General features: G+C 44.7%; 1 protein-coding gene across 1 annotated transcript in view; it reads right to left on the bottom strand.

Moving 5' to 3' along the window:
* The window catches only part of ADAMTS3 (ADAM metallopeptidase with thrombospondin type 1 motif 3), a 143,045-nt gene that overhangs the window by 24,891 nt on the left and 102,714 nt on the right, over nt 1-15,440 (bottom strand). The window contains exons 14-18 of the mRNA XM_082236327.1: nt 14,446-14,579; nt 12,520-12,643; nt 10,664-10,744; nt 2,887-3,050; nt 693-858 (exon numbers count right to left, since the gene is read on the bottom strand). Of these exons, the coding sequence (XP_082092453.1) occupies nt 693-858; nt 2,887-3,050; nt 10,664-10,744; nt 12,520-12,643; nt 14,446-14,579 (669 nt within the window). The remainder of the gene's footprint in view (nt 1-692; nt 859-2,886; nt 3,051-10,663; nt 10,745-12,519; nt 12,644-14,445; nt 14,580-15,440) is intronic.

The following is a 15,440-nucleotide window of genomic DNA, read 5'->3' as shown; positions in this document are numbered from 1 at the left end:
GCATCCGCCCCCACCGCACCCCCCTTCCTCCACCCCTGTATGTACTGGCACTAAAAAGACACATTGTGATGGCCTGGGAATCCGATTCAGAGGCTGAACCGGAGGAATCCCAGCCTGCACAGGAGTCCCCACCTCCAGGGCCGGCTGAACTGGGGCAGGGCCTTGATTCTGAAGTGGCTGCACCTGTGCCGGATCCTCAGGAGCAGGCACCAGGTGAATCCACTCTGGCTCCGGAGGTGGTTGTAGACTCAGTGCCTACAGGTGAGTCTCCCCCTGGGTCCAGTAACCCTTCAGCCTCTCCTGAACTGCAGAGGCTCAGGGCAGAGAGGCGAAGGGAACTGGTTTCTCCCAGGAGGAGTGCTCGCCTTAAGGCCAGGAGAGGTGGGTCTCCTGGGGGCCGGGACCGCCCCTGGCCTCAGAGAAGATAAAGACCAGTCAGCCTGGTCCCAGGTTGTGGGAGCAACGTCGTTGATGAGCTGTTTCGGCCAGCATCCAGTCCTGTTTCCCCAGAGTTCCTGTCCTTGCCCGGCTTCTCGCTGTGGACCCTGCTTTGCCCGAGGAGGACTCTCTGGTGACCCTCAACTCAGGTCCTGGACCTCGCCCCATGGTAACCTCCCCCCTGGACCAGCACACACATACAGTTCTCCTATATATTCTTCTACTCCCTCCCACCAGACGATATTATGACTTGCCTCCTCCACAAGGCTTGGAACATTGGGACCAACTCTTCAAAGCCCACTCAAATGTATCCAGGTCCTCTTGAAGTACATTGTTGCTGTTGACGTTGGGGACCGAGTCCTCGTGGATTATGTATTTGTATGTCAGGCTCGACTGTGTGACATTGTCCCGAGGAATGATCTGTCAAAAGGTTGAGCAAATGGGACATAATGTCAGTAGTTGGAAACATGGGCACTTCTTTCTTTTAGGAATTTTCTTTTCAGAGCCACAAGAGAGGAAGATACAGTATTTGCTGTACCTTAGCAGGTGATAAAAAACAACAATACCCAACTCAAAAGTTGATGGTTGCCTTGCTATTGTGGCTGGTAGTGTTGAGGGCAGCCTTTCTCAACCTGATGCCCTCCTGATATTAGTGGACTATAGCCTCCATCATCCCTGGTCATGGTTGTGCTGGCTGAGGCTGATGGGGATATGTGTTATGAGTTTTGAGGAGATGTCTTGTTTGGGCTGGTCAGATCAGATTGAGAGGTGGGACCAGGATGAGGAGTTGGAGTCTGATGACTCTGGGGAGGGACCCAGTGGCCTGGAACAAGGTATGTTAGGGTCTTGTTAGATATCTGAGCTGCCTGGAGATGATGGGGACTCAGCCAATGAGAAACATGATCTTGGAGAGGGTCCTAGTGGGCTGTCACTCTTTCATTCCATTGCCAGTCCAGCCCACAACCCTGGCACCAGCACCTGAGCTGAAGGAGCTTTCCCACAGGGGAAGCACCCTGTGCCAAGTCTGACTCTGAGCTGGTGCTGTTTCATCCTGAACAGACAGCTCAGGCCCCGCCACCAGAAGCCGTTCCATTCCCATTCTCTTGTGCAGTCCAAAGATGCTCAGTGTTTGCCACACTAAAGCCCTTTCCACTTCACTCTTTTCTAATCAGAGTTAGAGGGCATTGCCAACTGTTGAATGGACTTCTTAGCTAGCTTAGCCATGCCTTGCACCTGTGGTGACTTTGACCTCTCCTTTGCCTATGCACTGATTTGATCATTAACATTTCTGGTAGGAACCACAATCTGCATAGAAGTCCTTCATCTGATGGGAGCCAGGATAATATGTACCATGTGGAGGTCACCAGACTGAGTTCCAGGCTGGCTCCAGGCTGATGGGGCAGCCAGACCATTAAAAACATCCAGCTACAATCCAGGAGGGGAAAGTCACAAATAAGGGTGGCCACAGAGCCTATCTAAATATCACACCCATAACTTCAAAGAAGGTACCTATAACCTATGCTTTCCCTACTGAGCATTCAGAAGTTTTCATGCAGACAGGCAATGGTGGCTGGAGGAGACTGCAGAGCTTCTGACTGCTTCTCTTCATGCACTGTTAAGGAAATATAATCTTTACTGTACTAATTCTAACTGCTCCCTTCCTTTTCAGTCCTTACAGATTATTAGCCGTTTTCAGATCCCCCATAAAAGTGAACGGAGAAGACAGAGCTTCATTTTACACAGAGTAGATCAGAACCCGAATCAAAGATTGAAGCAATACCAGATTTACGTATAAGCTAAACAAGCTATAGCTTAGGGCCCCCACTCTCTTGGGGGCCCAATTTTTTTAAAAAAAACAACAACCTGGGATGTACATTTCCAAAATATAAGATAAAAAACAAATAAAATGGCTTTAGATACCTATTAGGTTCATAGATTACCATATAGCATATATCCAACACAAAAAACAGCAACAATTTCTTGTTGACAAAGGACAGCTGGACATAGAAAGGGCCCCATTACCTTCAATAGCTTAGGGCCTCATCAAACCTAAACATAGCTGCCAACGTTTCCCCTTTTTAAAGGGAATTTCCCATATTCCGAATAGGATTCTTCGCAAGAAAAGGAAAAAGTTGATAGCTATGAACCTAAATCCGACCCTGGATTGAAGTGTAGAGCACAAGGTGACTCAGAAATAGACTGGAATATATGAAGGGCACAGAGACAGATACAAGGCGCATCTTAGGTCCCATTCATGTTCACCCCAACTGTGTATGACTGATGGGTTGCCTCTAGTTTGGAAACTCACAATTTGGGCAGATCTCCTCTGTCATAACCACGTGGCTATGTCCTTGTTGGTTTTGTGAGTAGATTTCTCAAGTTGATACTGCCTGGCCTGGAACAGGCCCTGTTGGTCACACCAGAAACAGAAAATGGATCATGACTTACCAACACAACAATAGCATCATACAATGGCCCATCCGTCTGAAGGGTTTCTATGTCATCTTCTATGTGGTACTCCCACTCTAAGCCGAGATCAATGAAGGAACGAGAGCCAGATCCCTCTCCTTTGCCATTCAAAATATAGTGACCCGTTGCCTGGTTCTTAACAGCTGGAAGGAATAAAAGCAGAAATGGTGGCTGATTAATCATTGCAATTAAATTGGGTGGGTGGCCATGTCTTCCTTAAAGACAATACAAAAGGCACTCGGACCTTCATTTTGCATTGTATTGATGCCGTGAAATTTAGGTTCTCGTTTAGCGATCTCGATAGGGCATTAATGTGTTCTGTTTTACAGAATGCAATCTATTTGATGACATCCTCTGTTTAAAGGGCTGCCCATTCACAATCCATTTAAAGAACCTTAAGAAGGGAGATCAGGGACCTTGAAGTTGCCAAGCCACAGTTTATCTAGGGTCACCTGTCAAGTCTTCCCCACTATGCATTTTTATTTCAATTATAATAAATATAATAAATGAAATTTAGCCTTCACACAATCTGTGCAAATCTGTGTTCTCTTTCCTCCTCCTCCTTTTGGTGACACAGTTCATCTTTTCATTAGCAATGAATAAGTGGCCACCCAAGACCCAGAGCTTCTCAGCCCATTATCTAGGGCTTCTTTTTAGCTTTAGTTCACCCCCCCCCCACTGTGTTCCATGCACAATATGAAAGTAGCTGTAGCCTCTGCAGAGATGGTTTCTCTACAGCTAATTTGGAAGAACAAAGCTGATTAAACAAAATAAAATAGCAAGGGCAGGTTGGGAGAAAATGAATGAAAGCACATGCAACTAGAGGCTGGGGGGCGGAGTTGGCTTTGGAGTTATTTGAAGATAATCCAGAGATCAAAGAAAAAGTGGTGTTCACTGACGCTAACTACGGTAATACCGTACTGGCCCGAATATAAGCCACACCTTTTTTTCCTTCCAAATTCCAACTGTGAAAAGTTAAAGTGTGGCTTATATTCAGAGCCGCACACCAGTGCTGGCGTTCAGGGTGGTAGTGCTGGGTGGTGGGCCGCACCCGCAAACAAGCCTTGAATTTTATTTGCGGGTGCGGCTTATAGTCGGGCCAATACGGTATTACTACATGGCACCGATGGTGGCTAAGCTTTTTAAGAGCACAAGAGAAGCCTGTTGGATCAGGCCAGTGGTCCATCAAGTCTTGCAACCTGTTCTCACAGTGACCAACCAGATACCTGCAGGAAACCTGCAAGGAAGACCAAAGCACCAGAGCACTCTTCCCTCCTGCAGTTTTCAGCAGCTTACTGCCTTCAGTCAGGCACACAGAGCACAGCCATTGTGGCTAGTAGCTATTGATAAGCCATTTGTCTCACACTCTTTGAAAGCCATCCATGTTGGTAGCCATCACAAGAAGAGTTTGGATCTGATATCCTGCTTCACCACTACCTGAAGGAGTCTCAAAGCGGCTAACATTCTCCTTTCCCTTCCTCCCCCACAACAAACACTCTGTGAGGTGAGTGGGGCTGAGAGACTTCAAAAAGTTTGACTAGCCCAAGGTCACCCAGCAGCTGCATGTGGAGGAGCGGGAAAGCAAACCCGGTTCACCAGATTACGAGTCCACTGCTCTTAACCACTACACCACACTGGCTCTCTTGTGGGGGGGGGTGTCCCATGGTTCAACATACCTTTCAGGCTGAGGGCCAAATGCCAAGCGTAAAACCAAAGTGTGTCTTACTCTTTTTCACATTTAATCGTAAATGTTAGACAGAATTAATAGTTATTCCCCCTCTTTCTCCTGTTTGAAAAAACAATTTCACCATTAATTTCCACCCCTTTCCCCATTAAGCCTTTAAAAACTCATTTCACTATTAATTCCCCTATCCCCCCCGTCACTCCACACTAAATTCATTTCATTATTACTCCTTGTTCATTTCATTCCACTATTAATATTCACCCCATTACTCCTTAATAACTTAATTTCATTATTAATTTCCACTCCCTGCCCCCATGACTCTCCAGTTAAATTTGTTTCATTATTATTTTCAAGTGCATTCCCCCCTTAACTCCTTTTCCATTTCACAAATTTAAACCCCATTGCCCAAGTTCCCCATTAATTTGATTAATGTTCCTTATTGCATTTACAAGTTCTAATGTTTATTATGATTAACCATTATGATCATAGCTCAGTTGGCAGAGCATGAGACTCTTAATATCAGGGTTGTGGGTTTTGCCCTACATAGGGCAAAAATGGTTGGATTAGATGACCCTCAGGGTCCCTTCCAACTCTGCAATTCTATTATTCTATGTTTTTCTAAATAGCTATTACATTGCCTGCCCTCTTTCTGCTGCCCCTGTCAGCACTTGGGTGTGAAAGAATAGCCCAACCTGGTAATAATATACTGTAATGAATATTGGAAGACGGGAGCTGCAGTCCGAGATAGGGAAAGAGGTGGTAATGAAACACCTAGATCCTTTAAATGAGGTGAAATTATTGCCATCTTCAAATATATTAAGGGCTGTCAGATGTAGGAAGCTAGTTTTACGCTGCTCCAATGGGCAGGACCCAAACCAATGGATTCAATTTACAAGAAAGGAGATGCTGAAGAAATATTAGGAAGGACTTTCTGACAGTAAGAGCTGTTTGACAGTGGAATGGACTGCCTTGAAAGGTGGTAGACTCTCCTTCCTTGGTGGCTTCTAAGCAGAGGTTATGTGGCCATCTGTCATGGATGCTTTAGTTGAGATTACTGCATTGCAGAGGGTTAGACTGCATGACCCTCACAGTCCCTTCCAACTCTACAATTCCATGATCGGGAGCATTCTGTAGCTTTTGGAGATCAGATCAGATCTCTTTTACAGTGAAGCTATAGGAAAGAAAGATGCAGATTGCTGAGTGGAGGGTGGGTCCCACTGTTAGAATTCCTGCTCCATGATTGCAGTCATGGGATTTTTGTCTTTCACATGACGGTTGTATGTTTTGACTCCACAGAGTGGGATGTGACGGAAACAGGATGTTTGTGTTACTGTGTTCCACAAAATGGAACTATTGTCTTTTGTTTTTTCTCTTTGCTGTCTGATGCATGAGAAAGAGGGAGCCATGTTGCAGTGCTCTGTGTGTGTTCATATGTAAATAAAGTAGATTAGCCAAAATGCTGAGTTCTGTCACGCGAACTGCACAGACTCTGTGGATCCCTAAGTGTGCCGGTATCGGTTGGCATCGGTCGCTGTGATGTTCAGGCTGAAGAAAGCTTTTGAAGCTCCCGAACGAATGACCAGGAGGGAGGGAACATGCCAGTCGGGCATGTGTCTCTGCCAGGGTCCTACTCGAGTGTAGGCCGAGCTCCTGACACCCACCAGCTCCAGTCTCGATTCCACCAAGCTCACCTCCTGCCTTCTTCCTTGCAACCAGACCATGGGGTGATCCTGGCTGACAGCTTCATCCTCCTTAACCTCATGACGCCCTTGCAGAACTTATCAGGGAAGAGGCTGGAGACAACACTAGATTTAGTTGCTTCTGCCCATCACTGGCTCTCTGGTTCCCCGCTGTCCTCCCTGTCAGTACCAACTGGTACCAGCCACCACTGCTGATGCAGAAATGCTTTCAATGTGCATAAGGTGGTGGGACGACTCTGAGGGCACTTTTCAGCAGTTTGGGGGCACGCACAGCGATGTTTGCAGCAGTTATTTTGTAGCAATGTAACTGGGGAAAGTGGCCCATTGGGAAACAGGCTGATAAAAATAACAAAATCTGCTGCTGCAAAAAATAGAAATAGAAATGGAGGTGTCCTCAGGGACTATGGTAAACCTTTGAGGAGAGGCTTATTCAGATTGACTGCATCCCAAGTGTTTAAGCGCTTCAAATGCATTATTGCAGCATTCATTACAACAAGCTTTATGACAGGCCAGGAGGACTTCCATTCCCATATTGCAAATGTGCAGATTAAGGCTGAAAGAATAGTAGCTTGGTCTGCCCACCTAGGGATTTGAACCGGAGACTTCCAGGCTCACAGCTCACCATTATATAAGCCAATGCAAATTTATTCAGAAGTCCGGCTGAATTAAATGCCACTGATTTGCAAACTTGCATACGATTGCGATCTATGCCAGATCCCTAGCATGGAACACCCTATTTCCTGCTGCTCATTTGGATCAACCAGTTGATTGTCCACCTCTGCAGACTTGATCAAGTCAAGGGTAACCAAACCAGGAGAGATACATCACATCCATAAAAAGGTAAAGGTAAAGGACCTGTGACAGTTAAGTCCAGTCGCAAACGACTCTGGGATTGTGGCTCTCATCTTGCTTTACAGGCCGAGGGAGCCGACATTTGTCCACAGACAGTTTTTCCGGGTCATGTGACCAGCATGGCTGAGCAGCTTCTGGTGAAACCAGAGCAGTGCACAGAAACACTGTTTACCATCCCACCGGAGCGGTACCTATTTAACTACTTGCACTTTGACGCGCTTTCGAACTGCTAGGTTGTCAGGAGCTTGGACCGAGGAATGGGAGCTCACCCTATCACGGGGATTCAAACCGCCGACCTTCTGATCAGCAAGTCCTAGGCTCTGCGGTTTAACCCAAGGCAGCACCTGCATCCCTATCACATCCATACCAAACATTTGAAGTACAATTAGGACACATTTAAGCTATATGCCTTCACTAAAAAAATTCCTGGGTTCTATAGTTTGTGAAGGATTCTGGGAACTGTAGCTCTGTGAGGTATAAGCTACAGTTTCCAGTTTTTTGGGGTGTGTGTGAATGCATGTTCTTTAAATGAATAGCGTGCATCTCTGGGGGCTTAATGGGTTCTGGAAAGGTGCTGGCATGAAGTCTTTCTACCACCCTGTCACCCCTACTTCCTGAGGGATCAGCTTTCCTGGCCCCTCAGTTTTCTTACAGCTTCATGACTTCTGCATGACAAATTGATATAGCTCCTCATTCATCTCCAATTCTGTTGAATAATGATATTATAAAATGGCTAAGCTATTTATTTTGTCGTCTCTTCCTTACATGCTTTCTAGATGAGGCCCACCACTTAGTTTAATCGCCTCCCATCTGTAGATCCTTTGATTGCTCATCCTCCTAAAATATGCCATTACAGTTAATATTAGCAAATCAACAGTGGACTGAGAGAGAACATCAGCTTTAAAAGAGCTCATATAATGACTATCTGCACCAAAGGAGCATCTTATTGATTTCTCAAGGACCAGCTATTATTTCTTTGAGGGGTTTAGATTGCAGATGGCCGGCAAATCATCTGAAATTATTGGACTTGGGAAAAGGAACTGATTCCTCCTGACTGATATTTTTAAATGCATGGCAACGTTCTGAGACACAAATGTTGGGAAGGTGAATGATATGCTTTTCTAAAGCTCAAAAGCACTAGCTGCAACTGCACAATATTACCGACGCCTCAGAATGTAAACTTTTGAATCGAAACATGGGGGGGGGGAGATGGCAGCATGATTCTGTTGATCAAATACTACCTTAAGTGATATAATTCTGCAAAGCTAAATTGTGTCTGCATACTCAATACATCAGACAGAAATGGATTTGAAAAAGCACAGTTTAAAATAATAACAAGAACACCCACAACAAAATCGGTAGCAAATGAAGCACCACCTTGTAAATGCATAGCCATGTGTTAAGAGAGACCAAACTACTTTGGGTAGCAGTTCCTCCAGTCTTTCATTTGCATAAACTTTGCTTAAAAACCTCCAAGGAAGAAGAGTCCACAACCTCCTGAGGAAGTCCGTTTCACTGTCAAACAGCTCTTACTGTCAGAAAGCTCTTCCTGATGTATAGTTGTTGTCTCCTTTCTAGCATAGTTAGTGACTTATGTGAAGCAGAAATTGACAGGACCAGGCCAAGCTCAACCAAATGTTTTTAAGAGAGCCAGTGTGGTGTAGTGGTTAAGAGCGGTAGTCACGTAATCTGGGTAACCGGGTTCGCTTCCCCGCTCCTCCACATGCAGCTGCTGGGTGACCTTGGGCCAGTCACACTTCTTTGAAGTCTCTCAGCCCCACTCACCTCAGAGAGTGTTTGTTGTGGGGGAGGAAGGGAAAGGAGATTGTTAGCCGCTTTGAGACTCCTGAAGGGGAGTGAAAGGCGGGATATCAAATCCAAACTCTTCTTCTTCTTCTTCTTCTTCTTCTAAGCTTCAGTTTTTGGCCAGATTCACTTGCCTCCTCAAAGGAAGTGCCTTGGCATGACCTACATAGCAGGAAAGCTGGGTTCATGATGGAATATAAACTCAGCAGGGAGCTGCATCCATTTCTAGCTCTCCGATTCAGGTTACTAAACATCTTTGCCTCATTCACACATTACATTCCTTTGGTCTACTATTTAAGCATCTTAGATGTACACCCAGACAGACGGGATGCAGCAACTGTGATAAAGCAAAGGAGGTTTGGGTCTGTTCAGCGCATGGAGGTTGAAAGATTCAGAACAGACTGGAAAGAAGTGCTTCTAAACACTTTGCATCATTAAATGATAGATGTTTGCTCCCACAAGAAGTGGCGATGACTACCAACTTGGATGGTTATGAAACAGGACCAGACAATGGCTACTAGCCTCAATAGGGTTGTTCAACATCCACTGTTGAAGACAGTAGGCCTAAGAATACCAGTAGCTGGAAAACACAAATGAGGAGAACACCCAGGTCCTTCTTGTGAGCTTCCCATGGGCATCTGGTTGGTTATTGTCAGGGATTGGTCTGAATATGAGGACTGGGGAATATGTTCTATGGAAGACCAGCTTCTCTCTGATGGAGAACTGGAGGGGGAAGAGCTGCCCCCCCCATCCACACTGTGTTCAGAAGCAGAGAGAGAGAAGCTGCACAGTTTAGGGAGGAGTTACCCACTCGAGATAATGACAAGGGAACCAGAAAGGAGAGGGCAGCGACTTGGGAGTGTGGGGGACCCCTCACCACCACCACAGACTCGGAGGTCCAAACGTATCAGAGAGCAAAGGAGTCAGAGGGAGGGAGGAACTTCTCGCTGGCGCCCAAAATGCTGCGGAAGTTGGGAGGAAGATTTAGAGTAGCCAACTGCCCTCCAGTTGTCTAAATTACCCACACACTGCCCTCCACACTGTAGTCAGTGTGGTGTAATGGTTAAGAGCAGTAGTCTCGTAATCTGGTGAACCGGGTTCGCGTTTCTGCTCCTTCACATGCAGCTGCTGGGTGACCTTGGACTAGTCACACTTCTCTGAAGTCTCCCAGCCTCACTCACCTCACAGAGTGTTTGTTGTGGGGGAGGAAGGGAAAGGAGAATGTTAGCTGCTTTGAGACTCCTTAGGGTAGTGATAAAGCGGGATATCAAATCCAAACTCCTCTTTTTCTCCTCCTCCTCCTTGCAGAGAGCTGTGTATTTGTACTTGTAACATGATGCTGCAATAATGATGCTATAAATCTCTCAACCGCTTGTTAATTCTTATCTGTGAAGTTACCAAAGGGAGATGAGTACTCTTCATGCCTGACAATTATTGTGAGAACAGGATTCTGGATCCAGCAGGTATCTTCTTATGTTCCTAACTCTTCCCTATGCTGAATTGAGTTCCACGGGTTATAAAAGTGATAATGAAACACAATGTCACAATGTCAAGTGAATTGCTCCACAACCTGAACCACAGGAGGTACCACTCAGACTCCCCAAGTGGCCAGGGTAACATCTGCAATGGTCCTCCTGGGCATCTTCTGGAAAGTGGGGTTAGGTCTATTAGAGTTGTTGGCAGCATGGTCAAACCTAAGCAGAGAAGCACTTACCAAGAATGTGAGGGGTAGCCTCGTCTTCTTGGACAGACACATGTCTAGCACCTGGAGGGATGTCAAACATCTTAAGGTAGCCTTTGGCATGTGCAGCAAGGCATTGGGAGGAGGCAGAAGAGAAACAAAAGGAGAGAGAGAAAAATAATTGCTAGGGTTAGTAGGTTGCAAGAAGAGGTTGGCCCCATTTGCAGAAGAGGTGCATCCATAAACCCATGAACAGTCAACTTAAGGACCAGTAGGTTTGCAATATTGGCGATTAGGCAGCCTTGCATTTCCCATATTTTCATGAAAGAGGAGGGGAAAGGCAATCTTATTGCAAGCCACTTACTTCATTTTGTTCTCTGGCAAACCAAAGCAATCTGGGTAATTTAGACAAAGCATTTTTGTTTCCTATGTTTTGTGGAATGAAAATAGCAGGGCACAGGGATCATTTACCCCTGTTAACCATCTGTCAGTTAGATCCTTTTCCAGAATAATAAATACATATTGTTAAAAATTCATTTCTTCCCCAGTGGCTGAGATCAGGCCAATGGACCATTTTGTGGAAGCACAGAAACTGCTATCGCAAGCCAAATTCATCACCCTAAGAATTTCAGCTTACTGTTTGACATACTTCAGTGAATATAGTTCATGGTCAGAATATTGTCAGCTTTCAAGAAGCTCCCACTGGAAGCATAAAATGATTTGCCTGAGTTTGCTTTTCCTGTAAGTGACTGGTCAGCAATTAGAAGTAATACAAGAAGAAAAAATGGTTCTGCGGCGGCTATGGATGCCCAAATTTCTGCAAAGAGTCAAAACTTACCCAGAATATTTTTAGATTCTCTGTTTTCAGAGACAGAAACATCACGAGCTCCTTTAGGCAAAGTGAACGCGCCTCTTGTCTTCCCTTAAACAGAATGTCTTTTGTTAGTAATTTAGGGCATGGAAGTCTTGAGTTTTCATTGACTGAGTCTTCATATGAGCACTTTTTTTTTAATCAATCAGGCATGAATCAGTTCTGTTCAAAATTCAGTTTGAAATATTTTTGCACACATTGCAGCAGTTCTTTTTTACTTAAAAGCATCAAGTCAATGAAAATTAAGACTGTGAAAAATCAATTGGATACTTGCAGATTTCATTTTCCAGAACCTTGAGTTCATTTTGGCACCTCTTGCTTAATTGTTTCCCTGTTGGAAGAGGTTGATTAGATTTTTTTCTTGCAATGCCAAACATAAATGGAATCTAATGATAAATAATTGTGAAACATGATTGTGGAATGGAAATTAATGCTTCAAACACTGCCCAAGGGACAAAGATCATTCTCAAACACCAGCTAACAGGATTTTCTGCATTTGCTAGCTTTGCAAATGCTTCAACTGGTGTCCTGAACTTACCGCAAAATGTCTTGGATATATTCAAAATGAATAAATAAAAATAATTGAAGCATGGCATGCTGTTGTACTGTGGATCATTCAAAAGCTCAGTTTAAAGGTCTGCAAATCAGTTTGAAATTTCCATTTCCAGTTGACTTCAAATGGTTGCACGAAATGACTCCAAATAGTTGTGCAGACTGGAATCAGTTTAACACTGATGTTGGACTTCAATAGCTTCAGTCTGGATGGCCAGTAGGTAGGATGGTAGCTAAAACAACATCTAAAGGGTTACAGGCTGGCTGCCCTGCTGTGACCTGTATTAAACCAATTCCAGTCCACACGGATATTTGAAGACAGTTCATGTGAACATTTGCAATCATGGTCAAAGCACTTCATGTTGAGATTTAGGCTTTTAGCACCTTTTCTTCTCTGCAGAGGTGAGGGACAGCAAAGGAAACTAATGGTAATATGGAAGAGTAATGGAGGTAGAGGTATCCCTACCAGGTTTCTTAGGGATTCTAGTGAAGGTCCCTTTGATCGTCCGGCAGTGAGAGTTATCTCCCCCGCATACTCCACACTTGTCTTCAGCTTTGTTGGACCCGATTTCCTTGTCGCAGCCCACTTTCTGCAAAAAAAGACGGTCACCGTATCATCAGAGCAGAGAATCAGAGGAAGCAATGTTTGGAAATGATCAGAATCCAATGCAAAGGTCAAATTTGCAACTCCTAATATTTCCCCCCCCCAGTGAAAGTGCAGGTGTTATGTATGCTCCACAACAGCAGGTTTTGATACCAAGCATCTAATACAGTTTCTGGCAGATCTTTGCATTTATCACCCAAAAAGAAGAGGAAGTGGGGAGCAAGTCTCTGGTTCAGTGGTTGGGAACCTTCAGCCATGAAGTCTAATTAGGCCCACCCTTTGGCCCATGAGGCTATTTCAATCAAGACATGCTGACCTGCTTTGCAGGTGTGATGGGCAAAAATGTGGCTGGGCTAAAAAGGGGTTTGCAGGCCCAAGACACTTTGCACTGGGCTTTCAAAGCACCAGCTAATGGCTTTGCAAGCACCAGCAGGGGATGTCATTGTGATGTCAGGTGATTGAAAGGTGAGGGGCTCTACCCACCTATCAAACCTGGCCCTTGAGGGGTGGGGAGATAAGGATTCAGGCCCCCAGCTGGATTCAGTTCTCCATGCCTGCTCTAGTTTATATGGCCAAGTAAACTTCAAGGACTCAAAAGCAATTTTGGCAGTTCAGGAGTTACTCTGCACAACTTACAGCATCCATTCATGACTTGCAGAAGCCAGGCAAATTCTGGCCCTACAGAATATACTTATGCAGATTGTGGAATTCCACATTTCCTGGTAAAGAATTTTTGGAATCTGTGCAGAATTTTTGTGTCATTTTCTTCAATGGGTTACATCTCAGGCTTAACCATTGGAAGTTTTAAGCAGAGAAGCTGGCAAAATTCTTCCAGCTCAGGGCCTCAGTGAGTTTCAGGTACTTGGTAATGCTTGCTTCAGAGAAGAACTGAGCATCAGAAGCTCCCATGTTCTTCTCCAGATCAGATTAAAATCCAAGCTGGAGGAGATTTCCTGCCTATCCCTCTTTGAAAAGCACCTGACCAAAACTGGGTGCTTCAGGGGACCACCTTATCCCAGAACAAAATTTTCTGGGGTCAGCTCTTCAAAGCACTTCCGTTGCTTCTCTGCTGCTTTGCTAAGGGGCTGCTTTGCAGAGCTACCCCCAGAAAAATGTGAGGAGCTGAGCTTTAGACCCCCATCCCCAGAAATGTCAGGAGCAACTCTTCAATGCAAAGCTGTAACAAAGAAACACACAGGGGGGAAAACATTGCTGGCAACTGAACATGAGACCTTATCTCATAAAATAATGTTGTCCTTCACCCTCTCCAATTAGAAGTCACACCATGTTTATGTGAAAACAGCTGCACGGATGTTACTAGCCCAGAGATGGAAAGAAGAAAGAGTCCCTACCAGAGAGGAATGACAAACTAAGCTGATGGACTACACCAAAATGGCAAGGCTGACTGGAAAGCTCAAGAACCAAGAGGACAAAAACTTTTTTAAAGAATGGGAGAAAATTATAATTTATTTAGGAGACCACTGTAAGCAGATGAGAACATTAGCAGGATTTTAATCTCACTTGTAACGTAACAGACACTATGGATAATGTGGATGGATACAAAATATAGATTACGAATTATGGAGGGGATGGGGGGAAGTCTCGAGATTCAGAGAAATCTCTTTGTATGGATATGTATTTGGTATTATATTTGTAAAATCAAATTAAAACTATTTAAAAAAGAATAAGTCACGCCATGTATATTTGACTGAACACATCTTGCAAGGTCTTTTGTGAACAGCTCTAGCTAAAAAGAGCAACTGGGATGGTCAGGAAGACCTCACTCACCACACATTCCCCACGCACACAGATGCTGAAGGGGTCTTTGTATGAACAGCGAGTCCCATCATGGGTGAGTTGTTTCATGTAGGCAACATCTCCTGTCTCTCTGGATTGGCAGTAGAGTTGGCATCTTTTGGTAGCTACATGGGGTAGAAATGTGGACAAAATATGTGTCCAAACCCATGAACAATTGTTGGATTACACAAGCAGCACAGACCACATTCACATCAATCCTTCAAACCACTTTAAACCATCACAGCTTTCCTCAAAGAATTATGGGAGATGCAGTTTGTTGATGGTGTTGAGAGTTGTTAGGAGACCCTTATTCTCCTCCCAGAGCTACAATTCCCAGGGTGGTTTAACAACAATCCCACTGGCTCTGATTCAATTTGGGACCCAAAATCATGCCCAGGTCAGATCAAGGCCCAATCAGGATTACTGAAATGAGCCCTGGACCAAACCAGAAGGCACCTAATATAAATGCAGTAATACCTTGGAAGTCCAACGGAATCTATTCCAGAAGTCTGTTTGACTTCCAAAACATTCAAAAACCAAAGCACGGCTTCCGATTGGCTGCAGGAAGCTCCTGAAGCCAATCGGAAGCCGTGGAAGCCCCATTGGACGCTTGGCTTCCAAAACAACATTTGAAAACTGGAACACTCACTTCCGGATTTCAATCATTTGGGAGCCAAATGTCCGAGAACTAGGCTGTTCGAAAACCAAGGTAAGACTGTATCGAACAGCCCTAATATAAATACAATAAATGACTAAAGCTACCTTTCTAGCTGTCTCTCTGTCATCTCCCTATTCTCAGCTTCCTGAGCACGCTTAATTGTCAGAGAAGCTATGATGGGTCACAATGAAAGGCCAAGCTCATCATTAATCAAAGGAGATCAATCTGTGCTACACTAGAGACTCTGTCGAGTTGATAGAATAAAGATCTAACAAAATTTCTTCCCTAGTTATATTTAACCAGTCACTGCGTTTTGTAATAGTTCTGG

This window comes from Podarcis vaucheri (assembly GCF_965113315.1).
Source record: "Podarcis vaucheri genome assembly, chromosome: 9".
Taxonomy (NCBI): domain Eukaryota; kingdom Metazoa; phylum Chordata; class Lepidosauria; order Squamata; family Lacertidae; genus Podarcis; species Podarcis vaucheri.
This window is presented reverse-complemented; position numbering and strand designations above follow the sequence as displayed.